Here is a 14,894-nt window from a genome sequence, read left to right as displayed (position 1 = left end):
ACCCTATTTATTGTTTTCTTGGTAGAGATGTACAGCAGATATCATAGATTTAACATAGTTTTCTTCTAAATCAGGTCTAATTACTCTTTTTAATGACAACAGTGTCCAAAATCTGAAAGGATGAAGAGAATATCAACTATTTAAATACACAAATGGGGGAGGGGCTCATGCATTGCTCATGTCTTTATTTTTTTCATTGCCAACAATGTTTCCATCAAAATTTAGACAGAGTCAATAGAAGTGTCCACAAGACTCATTCAGTGGCATTTGTGAACTACATTATTTTAATTGCTCCTGTAAATGATTTGTAATTAATTTGTTTATTTCTCTTTTACCATTTACAGTGGTGTAACGTGTGTATCGACCTTGTTTCATTTACCAGTGAGATATTCAAAGGAGCTGCATTTCTGTCTTTAGACGGAATAATTATCTCAGCAACCTGTAGGCTGAGAAAGATCTTCACAATGAAACTACAGCCACAAGGCCTTTTGGATGATGAAGGTATGTAATAAAACAACTTCTGACAAAATAGCAGGGTTCCCACTCATTTTTACAAACAAAATTCCAAAACTTCTTTTGCCGCATAATTTACATCTAGCATGTCCTGGGTCTTCATCATTTTGGAGATATACCTTGTATTTTTCATCTGCCAACCAGAGGTCACTGAAAACACATTTACCCGGCATTTTGACATGGGTGCTAGATTAGCTTATGGCTCACTGTAAAATTCCTGTGAGAGGGTCTGACTTATTTTATCATTTTTCAAAACTTTTCCATGTCTGGAAAATGAAATTTCGTTTTCCATAACTTTTCCAGGATTTCCATGACCTTGGGAACCCTGCAATATGTAAAATAAAATTAAAAAAATGTTTAACACCATAAATTAAGTCTTCTAAAGATTAATCTGTTCTTTTCTACACTGAAACTTGACTTATGTTGTGTCACCTCTTTTGAGCATTTTCCTCAACTTCTAGAATTTATGTAGCTTTATGTTTGATGAAGTTGATTTTGGGGGTTTTGATTAAAAACTTCTGAGCTTCACATTCTTATTTTGTGTAATTTCTCAAATATAATTTTTTATAGTATTCCACCATCATAAAATGTAAACCCTAAACTGTGTAAAATATAATTTTAAATTATATGGCCAAGGAATTCATTCCAGTGGTCCTCGCAGCACATGGAACAGTGCTTCATGTACTGCAGGTGGAGGAGTCATGGATTTAGGATGTATCTATTCCAAGAATAGCTGTATCTGTCTAAAACAGATTTTATGATTCTGAGTATGATAAAATACCCTGTTTTTTGTATTTGACAGTTATACAAAAAGACAAAAATATATAATTTGTTAAAATATGACAGCATACATCTCAAACAATTTAAGCCGATATAAACCCACAGCTAATCCTGGCAGCGATACCAGTTAGCAGCATCTGCTGTGAGCTTTTTCTTAGCATTTACAACTCTATGGAGATTGCAGTGATTAGTGGTGAGAAACACATCCATCTCTAATTTCTAATCAAGAACCTTGTTTTGTGTGGGCTAGGATATATTTCATTTTGAATGGTAATTTGGGCAGAGGCTGTATCCCCTAACTAATTGTCACGTCTCCTTTTTAGTGTAAATTTGATTTTAATATTCTTTCTTAGCTCTTTGTAAGTGAAAGTTTTTGAACATGTTAAATTATCATATTTTACTATATTTTAAGGACTTTTCATATAGTACAGGAGTGCAATAGTGTACAATCTTTGTTTTTCAGATCTGTGTATTTCCATTAGTGGTCCAACAGACATAATTCCAAGAAGCTGTCAGTTGCCAGCAGATGTCCAGCATGTTACACAGCTGATAAACATGAATACACTGCGGATGGCTGAAATGAAGTTAATTGGGTGCTCTTTATCTTCAGAAACTGGTGGGTATCAAACCACAACTGATGATAGACACTGGACTCTGTTTATGCAGAATAATCCCGAAGAACATAAACTACAGTTACTGTACACTGACACTGTGCAGCAGCAAGAACAACATCCATGTTTAGCTTTAGTGAGCACCTACACAGTAATAGGACAGAACACAGAGAGTTTTGAGAATCACTTGCAGAACTGTGAGTGACAAGGTCCCATCTTTGTGCAGTAATGACCTCTAAGGGGAATTCAAATGTATAGGTAACTGTTTCACAATGCTCAGTGAAACAGGTTCCTTTAAGACAAACAGAACATGTTATAGTTACAAGTGGTATTTTATACCCACTCCAGTAGCTCATTGCATTCCCAGCAGTGCATTACCACGTAAGATGTTGAATAATGGGCATGCCAGAGCCCTGTAGAGCAGAAGTATTCCATCCTGTAGAATTTCTATATCTGATGGTTTTCATATCAACTAAGCTCTTAACTGCCCAATTTCAATATGTAGAGGTGGATTGGAATACTTACAGTAAACAGCTTTAAGGTTTAAGTTCTTTAAAGAGGCCTACAAAACCTGCCAGACAACAGCACTCCTCATCAGGAATGGACAGCTCTGCCTCAGGAGAACAGTGTCAGGTGCCATGATGCTCATTGCACATTTTTTTCTTGTTCAAAGTGCATATTTCCTGATTTATTCACATTATTTGGTTTTCTAATAATAAAGATGCATTTTGTCACAGGCAGACACCAAAAACTCAACTGCGACGTGGTTACATGTACAGTTCTACATTTTTCTAAGTTCAAATAACAGTGATATTGTGGTCATCAGAACATTTCACTGGAGTCAGTGACTACATTTAAGTATTTTATTTATGCTTTTATTAATGCATTGCTCGCCAGGTCAAAATTAATCTATCCTCAGTTTTTGGTTCCCTTGCATTTTTTCTTTATTTGAAAGGTATCTTTTAAGGAACCCTGTAATTATTTTTTCCATTCTATGCTGAGCCAAATTATATGCCATTTTTAATTATTATTAGAGATGCATTCTAAAGAAATCCCTTTGTCATTGTCATGCACTGTAATATTGACTTTTATAAACCTACACTCAAGTGTAATGCAACTTACTGACATCACATTTTATTTTTTACATTTTTTATAGAAGGCCACTTTCCACTATTTTTATTAACTTCACTATATGTATTTGTTCACCTAATAGTATATAATAATAACAATAAGACAGAATTTTAGGTCAGTGTAATAATTATACAGTATATAACATCAGGAACCAAGATTGTATTTAATTCCACTAAATCATGAAACCGTGTTCAGATAAAACTGTAGAAATTATGAGGCTGTTCCCTTTTGATATTCTCTTTAAACTTACCTTATCACCACAGGCATTAAAAGTAGACTTAAAGTCATTGCAGAATCCCTGGGGCTGATTATTATGTTAACTCTTACGTAAATAGTGTATCCACTTACTTCATATGGATGTATCACTTCTTTAACGACAAGCTGTGGTGTTTTATTGAACTCTGAGCTGACCGCAGTCTAATACCAATTAGACTATTGCTCTAAATGTTTACTTTTGTATGAGAGCGAGCTCTTTGTGTTATGATAATAAGTGTTTTTAAAATATTTCAAAGTTAGTTTTGTGTTTCTTTTCTTTTTTTCTGTACAAGGTGACAGGGCTGTAAAATTTCCTAACATTAAATCAGTTCAGGTAATTCTAAAGGGACATTTCAATTAGTAAAGCCTAATATTTTAAGTGATGCACAATCATTGGTTGCCTTTAACTGTTCAGACTAAGGCCTGGATTAAATAAAGAATTCAACCACCACCCAGGTGCTAATTCCCAGTACTGCCAGCACTGGTGGTTGGTACACATAAGGCAGAAGCAAGCAGTCACTTGCAAACAACAAGCTGGCATTGTGTACAGATCTAGCTATTCAGAATGTGCATGGGATAATGCATTACTTTGTGGTGCAGGCGCTGCATTTTAGCACATGTTTTTAAAAATAATCAGTTATGGGAAGAATCTGGGCTGTTGCCAGAAAACACCTGGATCCAAATTCTGTTCAATACTGAAGGACAATCTTTTTCCAATTATAGAATTTAAGTTGTATAAAGTAACATTACAAAAACAACATTACTCAGTAGAGTGCTGATTTATTACCACACGATCGGGAATATTAATGTTAGCTTAGGTCCTGTTGTAGTTTTGTTCAGTTGAGCAGTTTGAAATGTTTTTGAGTTGTGTGAAGTTCTCTGGTTCAGTTGCTGGATGGGTTTACGGGGAGAACGTGACTAGGGCAGGGGGAGATGAAGAAGAGAGTGGGAGAGAATGAAGAGTAGTAGGTGGCTGTTCAGTGATAAATTGCAAAAATATAGTGGTGTGAAAAAGTAAGTATAAAAAGGATTGTCTTTTTTTTACATTTTTGGACAAAATTATATTTGATCGTCATTTTAAAAATACTGATAGATAAGGGTGATCTAATTTTAAAAAATAACATAGAAAAATCAAATTTTGCACTCTTTTGTACTATCTAAATCAACCGAAATGTAATTTCTTTGTGCTGAAAAAGTTAGTACACCCCTACCTTTATCATTGCATCAGATGCCTAAAATTAAAATCAGGTACACCAAAACAGGTGCAAGTGATTAGAAAATCATTAGAGAGTAACTTAGAGGGCACTGCCTTATATAAACATCAGAAACCTGTGGTCTGGTTTGGTCTTAGCAATTGTGGTGTGTGGCTACATTATGCCAAGATCAAAAGAGCTCTCTGAGGCCCTCAGAAGAAAGATAGTTGAAGCCTATGAGTCTGGGAAGGGTTTTAAAGCCATTCCCAAGCAATTTGTAGTCAATCACTCCATCGTCCAAAAGATCATCTACAAATGGAGAAAATTTCAAATCATTGGCAGTCTATCTAGCCAGGTCGTCTGCCCAAATTCAGTCAAGAGCTGACCGAAAGATGCTGCAGGAAGTTTCCAAGAACCCCAGGATAACATCAAGGGATTTACAGGCAGGTTTTGCCTCAGTCAATGTCAAAGTGGATGAGGCAAACATCCGGAAGTGACTGCACATGTTTGCCCTACATGAGAGGTCTCAAAAAAGAATATAGATGTACCACTGAAGTTTGCCAGACAATACCTACAGATGCAGCCATTCAAAGTGCGCGGCACAGACACGTACCAGAGGTAATTGGCTATGGCCTCGCGCATCATGACGCGCGATGACGCAAAATACCGCAGTACGTGATTGGTTGACCGACAGGGGCACTCGTGGTGCGTTGGTCGGTCGTAGAAAGATTTAAATGTCTTTACTGTGCCCGTTTTAGTATTGAATATTTATATGGAATTTTACCACTGAAGGGAAATCTTAGTAGCTGAACATAAAAAGAATAGGAGCATACTGTAACGCGTGTGAAGGCCATAAACGATATTAATTTTGGAACATAAACATACAGTATATGGCTGGTCTCGGTACTTTAAAGAAAACATACACACCAGTATTCCATTTCTCCCTAAACATTTTAAGCATCGAAGTCTTTAACTAACGTGATACCAGAGTCAACAAGCATACTTTTAGAATTTGATTAAAAGGGAATATAATATGGAATCGCGTATCTAAAGAAATTAATAACGATATAATTATATTCATGTACTGCAACACAAGAATAGTACACGCTGTACGATGTCTGTTGATAATGTTTCTGTAGGGCTTTTTCAACACTCCTCATGTGACCTTGCTGGTGGCGCTGTGGGTTAGGTTCTTGACTCCCCCATCACACGTTGGGTGTTCGAATCCAGTTGGAGCTATTACTTTTTTTTAACAAACATTTCTTTGAAAAAATAAAATGCTTCCCTGGGTCAGAGATTAAATAAAACTTCACTCGCACCAAACAAATTTATATTTCTAAATATCACAACATGATCGAATTTAAGTCATTTTAATAACAATGAATAGTCACCTATGGGTTACAATATAAACATCTATATTGATTTAAATCGCGTTTAAATCGCCTTTATTTAAAACCCATAAATAAAGCTGATACTGTTTAGACTTTTAATTATTTAAAACTGTATTACAGCAGCACAATGCACAATGCAACGTAAATCGCTATCTTTGTCTTCTGCGTAATAATGTTCACCTCTCTGTCCAGCAAATTAACAATAGTAATAATAATGAACTTTATTGTATATGGCACCTTTAAAGGTGGCTCCTCAAAGCGCTTTACAGGATAAAAACAATAACAACAATACTGTTAGGCTGGGCAAATGATTTTTTTTTAAAAAGAAATACAAAATGAGATAAAATGATGTGTTCTGGCTTAGACATTAACGAAGAGCGTAACGAAGGTCATAAAGGTCATAAATGATATTAATTTTGGAACATCAACATATTATGTAAACTGTATGTTGCTGTTATTGGTATTTTAAAGAAAAAATACTGTAAAATCCTGGGTTCGGTACAATGTTTCAGGCATTCATGTGAAGGACAACAGAGCTTTCACTGGCCGATTATCAAACTTTATTGATAAAACAAAAACAAAAACTATCCGACCAAGCCAGAAGAAGACAAAAAGAATAACAGACACAGCGCGAGCCTGCATTCTCTCCTCAGCCGTCCACACCACACTTTTCCCTGGGTCAGAGATTAAGTAAAACTTCACTCGCACCAAACAAATTACCACACACTGAACACTGAACATGTTAACCCAAATATGTCCCACAATACTTTTATGGTACATTACTTTGCTAAAATGTATTTAAAAATAAAAATGATTACAAACGCCAGCAGAGAGAGAGACACACACACAGTTCTTCATTGTCAAAAAGTAATTGTTTTTTACTTTGTCAGCACCCAGACAAACCCAAACGCGTTATTAATTAAATGCTTTTATTCACTCTTAATCGAACTCACAAGTTGTGATCTGCTGTTGAAGCTCTGTGAGACTAGACTCACACCTGGCTAGACTTGACTATTTAACCATGAGATTATGTTTATGTTTATTAATCTTCCTTGTTATGCACTGAGAATGATAAGCACCCCAAACGGGGGTGGCGTAGCGGTCGGCTCTGGCTTTCCCATCTATACCGATGCACTGCAAGTACAACCCCCCTGCGCGAGTGCTGGCTGTGACGAATTAAACCGGTTTCACAGGTATTTTCAAAGTAGAAGGGGGCGAGATTTCCAGCGAAAGACACTTCCCCCCCTCCAAAACCCAGTAAGTACAGTACTTACTAGTTAAGAAAGCTAGGCTCCTCAATGAAATCGCTTTAACATGCTAATGCGTTGGTGTAACAGTTCGGGCGTGGCAGGCTTCTAATGTCTCCCAACTACGGCGAAAGGAACCCTTCTTTCATTGGAAGACAATGAACATATTCTACCCGTACATGAGAATATAATGCTGGCGCATGGGCGCGGTGGGGTGCTGTTCCAGCTGTCCAAAAAAAGTTGTTTTTTTTTTAAAAGTCAATTCAGTGTCCATAATATTGCAGTAAGTGAAAAGACCACGGGCATTCTTCCTCCCCCTATATTTTCAGAGTAGAATAGAATTTATTATTAGCACAATTTATTACAGTGCTAAATTTAATATTATTGATTACTAATAATTTATGCTAACACCTAGCTTTCTTAACTAGTAAGTACTGTACTTACTGGGTTTTGGAGGGGGGGGTGTCTTTCGCTGGAAATCTTGCCCCCTTCTACTTTGAAAATACCTGTGAAACCGGTTTAATTCCATATTAAATTCCATATTAATTCCATATTTAATTCCTTCACTTCTGCATAAGCTTTCTGGAGGAACAGTGGATGGGATGCAGCTCTTTCTGGGAATACTGCAAATTCACAGGTGCCTGACTTGATGGAATTCACATTATCATATTCACATATCACCCCCCTCTCACTTGCCCTCCCCCCTATGTATTGTCTGTTTAGGGCAAGCGAGAGAGAGTGTGCTGTCCTTTGACAAAAGAAGGCACGACTGATAATGTGAATCGAAACCTGTTTTTCTAGCTTTTAAAGTTGTGCGATGTGTAAGCAGGAACACATCGTTATATCTTACATATGAAAAATACATAATATAGCTCCCAAACAAACGCAAACGTGTTTTTAATAAAATGCTTTTATTCACTCATAATCTGACAATTTCAGGAAGACTAAGGAAGGACTAAGGAAATTGTCATCTGTTGTTGAAGCTCTGTGAGCTCGGTGACTTTGAGACCACTTGTTATCCCAAGTTGTTTGAATTGCCACAATTCAAATAGAGAAAAAAGAGCTGACTGACAGGATTTAAGATGTGGCTGTCAATGTTAGATTAAAAAAAACACGTTGCCCGACGTTAGTTGCATTGCTTGAAAAATAATTTTATTTCGAGAGACTGGATAAGTAATTCAAGTGTTTTTTTAACTTCCTGAAAAACAAGTAATAATTTAACAATATGTGCAAAAGTTTTATGATATGTCGCTGTTGTGAATGTCTGTGGAGTGTATCTTATTTGCCCGTCCTGGCTGTGCTCTCTCGCTCGCCCTCCCTCTCAATTCAATTCAATTCAATTCAATTCAAGGTGCTTTATTAGCATGACAGATGGGTACAATCAGTGTTGGGTATTTACTTTGTAATCTGTGGTCCTTTTAACTGTTTTTACATCTACTGTATTGCTTTGAGATGCCACTTTTAAAGGTGATATATAAAATCAAGGCTTTAACTTGCTTTAACTCCGCAAGTCTGAGTTCTTGTGTCCGTCCTATCCGAACCTGAAAGTATTACAATATGTATCTTCATAGCAGGTGGTGTACAGCTTTTTAGTATAGATTACACTTTTCTAAAATGTATTTAAAAAATAAAAACGATTACAATCTAATCTTTCCACGTTTGATCCCAAGATCCCAAGAAAAATAAATCTAAACGGGGAGAAAGCTATGCTGAAAGTTTATTAAGATACTTAGAAGACAAAGATATCAATTTATGTTGCATTTGTCTGATTGTGAATCAAAAAACACATATATTTAAACACGCGTTTGCGATTTAAACCAAAACGCGATTTAAATCCATATAAATGTTTATATTGTAACGCATAGGTGACTATTCATTGTTATTAAAATGACTTAAATTCGATCATGTTGTGATATTTAGAAATATAAATTTGTTTGGTGCGAGTGAAGTTTTATTTAATCTCTGAACCAGGGAAACGTTTTATTTTTTCAAAGAAATGTTTGTTAAAAAAAAGTCTAGCTCCGGCTGGATTCGTACACCCAACGTGTGATGTGGGAATCAGGCACCTAACCCACAGCGCCACCGGCAAGGTCACATGAGGAGTGTTGAAAAAGCCCTACAGAAACATTATCAACAGACATCCTACAGCGTGTACTATTATTGTGTTGCGGTACATGAATATAATTATATCGTTATTAATTTCTTTAGATACGTGATTCCATATTATATTCCCTTTTAATCAAATTCTAAAAGTATGCTTATTGACTCCGGTATCACGTTAGTTAAATACTTCGATGCTTAAAATGTTTAGGGAGAAATGGAATACTGGTGTGTATGTTTTCTTTAAAGTACCGAGACCAGCCATATACTGTATGTTTATGTTCCAAAATTAATATCGTTTATGGCCTTCACACGCGTTACAGTATGCTCCTATTCTTTTTATGCTCAGCTACTAAGATTTCCCTTCAGTGGTAAAATTCCATATAAATCTTCAATACTTAAAGGGGCACAGTAAAGACATTAAATGTACATATACATACTGTATACAGTACAGTTTGCATACAGTAATATGTTTATGTTCCTAAATCAATCTCTTTTATGAGCATGTGAAAGGCATGGTGAATCGGAGATTCCCGTGCCGGGAAATACAAATCCATTGGGTTTACTTTTCCAGATATGGATTCGTATTTCCCGGCACATTGCATCTCGAGAATTCAATTATTACCTCAACACAAGTTTATATCAATTCAATTCACATGAGTAATGTATTTACTTTTGAGTAGCTAATGTAGAATTTCTATTAATTAGACTGATTAACGATAGTATAGCCGAACTGAAACTTTGTTGTATTCTTTGTGTTTTACATCTTTGTGATTATGTACCTTGCACTTTAATAACCCTCGCAGTAAGATCTGACATCTGTATCCAGGCAGACTGTTATATGTTTTATATGCACAATGTATGTATTAATACATGTATCTCGTGTATGGAATCTGTGCATGTACATCACTTATTGATTGATTTTCTAATACCCATAATGTGAAGCACCTCGTGATTTCTGCTACAATTAATAAATTGTCCCAGTAATGTTCACAAAACCCCTATACCAGTAGCTTTTATTTAATTGAGCAGAAAGTCACCTCTTACAAGCGGCTCTGTTAGCAGAGTTTGTATTAACACACTGCACCCTTTTGAATGCATTTTTTTCACCTTTATCACCTTTGTCTGTCCGGGGGATGACGGTTGGGGAGAGTGATGGAGAGTGAAATAACTGCCCACCAGCACTTTCCCTTCCTCCTAGTGTGAGGTGATAATGCACTGGCTGGCATTAAATAATCCCTCCCAAACTCTTTCCAAGCATCTTGGAGATGGTTTGGAAAATTCATTCATGTTATTACATTATTATTCATATTAATATTATCGTTTGATGTACAGATGCAGCCATTCAAAATGGGTGGGGTATTTCGCGGCATACCCCGGTGGGCGTGTTGCGGTATCACGCGGTATCACGTGGTATAACCGCCAGGGGGAGCTTAACCTCTCATGTACAGCATTTGAGCTTTTAATTTTGAACTGTGTATTACAGCATGTTTATCATCAGTCATTAAAATGTTGGTATATTTTATGAAAGCAAGATTGCTCAGTTGGACAAAAGTACACAACCTACCTTTATCAGAAATATTTATGCATCAAAGCCTTTACCGAAGATATTACTAATAGTATTAATAATGGATGACTTTGGACAAGCTGTATACTCAAAGTATAATTTCTTTAGCACATCTGTACAAGCACTTGGAATCTGTCCAAGCCATACTTTGTCAGGCATTTTGTTTTACTTCAACGGGCATAAAAACTCCCTTGCTTTTAACAGGGCGTTTCATAATTTCTAACTACGAAAATGATTTAAAATGCGACACTTATCATTCAACTAGAGCTCAAAATATCACAAGGATCCTCAAGAGCACAGCAAAGACTGTATTAAAAGATACTTGTATGAGATACATGAGAATCCAGGCTTTTTTTATCAATGCTTTCTTTTCCGTATACCAGATTTTATGGAACCACTTCAGAAGGGTGTCAGCCAGTCAGATTCCAGGAATCGGTACTTTAAAGGAAAAATACACACCGGTATTCCATTTCTCCCTAAACATTTCAAGCATCGAAGTATTTAACTAGCATGTGAAATAGCGTGTGAAAAAGTGGTAGTTTTAAGCTTTTCTGCTAATATAATATGGAATCGTGTATCTAAAGAATTTAATAACGATATGATTATATTCGTGTACTGCGACAGGGCTGTGTAGGGCTGTTTCGCCTCTCTCTTCATGCGACTTCCCTTGTAGCCTACTGGTCTACATGCCTGATTACCAACTCACGGGTTGTGTGTTCAAATCCAGCTGGTGCTGGACTTTTCTTTTAACAAACATTTCTTCGAAAAAATAGAATAGCGATATTATGGACAATCAATTGACTTTTATATTTCAAAATATCACAACATGATCGATTCTAAGTCATTTTTGATAACAATGAATAGTCACCTTCTTCCCTTCTGACAACGGTCCCTGCTTCTGCTTCCTGCTTCTATTGTGTGTGTGTGTGTAATAGAGTAAATTTTTATAGAGAAATGGAGGCTGGACAGTATGCGATACAATATAAACATTTATATTGATTTAAATCGTGTTTTGATTTAAATCGCAAACGTGTGTTTAATTATATGTGTTTTTTTAATCATAATCAGGCTAATGCAACATAAATTGATACAGTATCTCTGTCTTCTAGGTATCTTAATAAACTTTCAGCATAGCTTTCTACCTGTTTAGATTTATATTTCTTGGGATTTTGGGATCAAACGTGGAAGGATTAGATTGTAATCATTTTTATTTTTCAAATACGTTTTAGAAAAGTGTAATCTATACCTGCCCAGACTGTACGCCTTCCTAAACCCCGCCTTTCACTAGTGTCCTGCTCTTCCCCGCGCACCCCAGCCGGGCGCTCTTCGGCCTGTGCCCGGGACGAATGTATATTTTGATATTTACACCCTGCGCGGCACAGAGGGAGCATCTGCATTTATAACTTAGTTTTTAAAATTAGTCAAGCAATATGAAGCATCTCCTTTTACTTTTAAGTCCCTTAAATACATTGAGCACAGCTTTCTCACCACTTAAGATTACTTTTTGATACCATCCTTACACAAAGCAGAAACTTTCCGATTACATACGGTACAAGTGGAAAGATTACAGATTTTAATCGTCTTTAATTTTGTTACGTTATACGTTTTAGGAACGTTTCATCTAAACAAACACCACAAAACTATTCTCGATTGTATTTCTGAATGTTATGTTACACCTACAGTAGTTCACTGCTTTAAATACATCGAATTAAGAATGTTAGGTGTAGCACTTTAGATCTTTTTTTCTGAACCAGGGAAAATATGATCATGTTTCTCTATAACAATAATAAAAAACTTTATTTTACATATCACCTTTAAAAGTGGCATCTCAAAACAATACAGTAGATCGAAAAACAGTTAAAAGGGACCAAAGTAAATACCAGACAAACGCAAACGCATTTTTAATAAAATGCTTTTATTCATTCAGCAGAGAGTGAGAGGGACATCCAGCAGAGAGAGACACACACACCGGTTTCCATTGACAAAATTGTTTTTTTTCAATTCCTCTTGTCTAACAGGAATGTTTTGTTTGTTGACAGACTGTTAGACTAGAGGAAAAGAGCGTCTCCTTGTACGAAGCATTTCGTTGATCCGATCACGAATTCTTTTCCAGTCGCACTAAGTAAGGGTTGAGAATCTTCGATTCACCATGCGACTAATGGTTTCCCGGAGATTGCAAGGCAAGGCACTTTTGCCTCTGGACCCATCGAAATTTACAGACGTGGTCCACCCCCAGTAAATTTCAAAAGTCACAAGATTTCGAAACACGAGGGCGGCGTAGCAGTCGGCTCTTGCTCTCCCGTCTATGCCGATGCACTGCAAGTACAACCCCCCCTCCATCTCCTGAGTGATGGGTAACAGTTGGATATCTGGGAGAATTATTCGTCCCACTGGCGTCTGTGAATTCCGCTCTGTGAACGGTGCTTCCTGGGGGGAGATAGACGGCGGGGACAGCATCAACAAATTCCTGCGCGGTGGTGAGTGGAGAGGCCGGGATGGAGTGTCCTGAGGCGGTGTGTGCTCTGTGGGGGGCAGAGCTTCTGCCAGGCATTGCAACCTGCGCGGCGGGGAGAGGCACTTTTCGGGAGACAGCTGCTCAACTGTTTGACTGCTGGAACATACTGTCTCCTTCCTCTGCATTTTCAGGAGTGTCTCTAGCCTCCCAATCCTCCCCAGTAATGCATCGTACTGCTCCCGCTGCTGCCGAAATGTCTCCACACAGGTGCTGCTTCTACATGTTGGCACCCTGGCCAGTGGCCGAGAGCGGAGACCCACGGCCTGTGGCAAAATAACATAATTCATGTAAGAAATAAAGTCACACGGTAGTATTCATCGGTCGCGGAACAGACGTCAAAATAAACTTTTCTTTTTTTCCGTCTTACCGCTTTCTTTTTTACTGTCGTGGTGGTAGATTTCGAAGATCGTTTCGCCCGTGCTGTGTTTTCTTGAAGAACAGGCTACGAAGAAATAATTATAATTGAATTTAAAATTAAAAACGGCAATAATACCTTGTAATATGCGCTGTAATCGCATATTTCAGATGAAGTCTGCTGTATTTGCTTACCCTTCGCTCTTTGGAAGCTGGGGCGGCAGAAGCACCCCGTCTCTTCCCGTAAAAGGTCTTGGTCTCCATACTGTACTTTGGTCGCTGTAGTGCAGGTTCGCAGTTTTTTTTGTGATGGGAACTCACCCAATCCCTTGGTGTATTTATGCTATATTCACATGTACGGCTAGAATGTTCATTGTCTTCCAACGAAAGGTGGGTGCCTTTTGCCGAAGTCGGGAGACATTAGAGGCTTGCCACACCCGGACTGTTAAACCAACGCATTAGTACGTCAAAGCCCATTGAGGACCCGGGCGCAATAATTGTTTTGTCCCTTGATTTACTGATCTGCATTAATTATGGAAATCGAGTTCCTGCTCTGTGCAGACAACCTGGTCCCGCTGTCGCCCACAGAACAGAGGCTGCTCCAGAACCTGGCACTGCTGGAGCATCACTGTCAGACCTGGGCGCCGACAGTCAATCTGGACAAGACCAGAGTTATGGTTTTCCAGAAAAAAAGCCAGACCTCAGGGAAACAGGTACAAATTCACACTTAACAACACATTAACACCTAACAACGGGAGCAGGGACGAATTAGGCCAGTACCCACTATTGTTAAACATACAGAAAAGAATATTAAAGTATTGAATATTAGTATTGGCTTTAGTATTAGCCATACAGAACATTAAAGTGCCCTTTTCCATTCAGCGGGTGCCTGAGCCGCTGTGTCCTATCTTCTGACAGTCGCTGTTGTGAATGTCTGTAGAGTGTATCTTATTTTTAGTACTATATTTTTGTATTATATTCCCTATTAATCAAACTCTAAGAGTATGTATCGGCTTGTCCCCTCCTCCCGCCCCTCTCTGTGTACAATAGAGCCTCCTGTCCAGCCAGCACATGTCCACAGACATTCACAACAGCGACATATCATAAAACATTTGCACATATAGTTAAATTATTAGTTGTTTTTCAGGAAGTTAAAAAAACACTTGAATTACTTATCCAGTCTCTCGAAATAAAGTTATTTTTCAAGAAATGCAACAAACGTCGGGCAATGTGTTTT

The 14,894-nt window shown here is 37.6% G+C and overlaps 1 protein-coding gene across 1 annotated transcript in view; it reads left to right on the top strand.

Annotated features, from left to right (window-relative positions):
• Window positions 1–14,894, top strand: part of cfap20dc (CFAP20 domain containing) — a 166,286-nt gene that overhangs the window by 43,965 nt on the left and 107,427 nt on the right. The window contains exons 7-8 of the mRNA XM_088916509.1: window positions 345–501; window positions 1,757–1,909. Of these exons, the coding sequence (XP_088772635.1) occupies window positions 345–501; window positions 1,757–1,909 (310 nt within the window). The remainder of the gene's footprint in view (window positions 1–344; window positions 502–1,756; window positions 1,910–14,894) is intronic.

Source organism: Atractosteus spatula, chromosome 5, assembly GCF_055471065.1.
Source record: "Atractosteus spatula isolate fAtrSpa1 chromosome 5, fAtrSpa1.hap1, whole genome shotgun sequence".
In the NCBI taxonomy this organism is placed as follows: Eukaryota; Metazoa; Chordata; class Actinopteri; order Semionotiformes; family Lepisosteidae; genus Atractosteus; species Atractosteus spatula.
The sequence above is the reverse complement of the archived record's forward strand: the minus strand, read 5'-3'. Positions and strand labels throughout refer to the sequence as shown.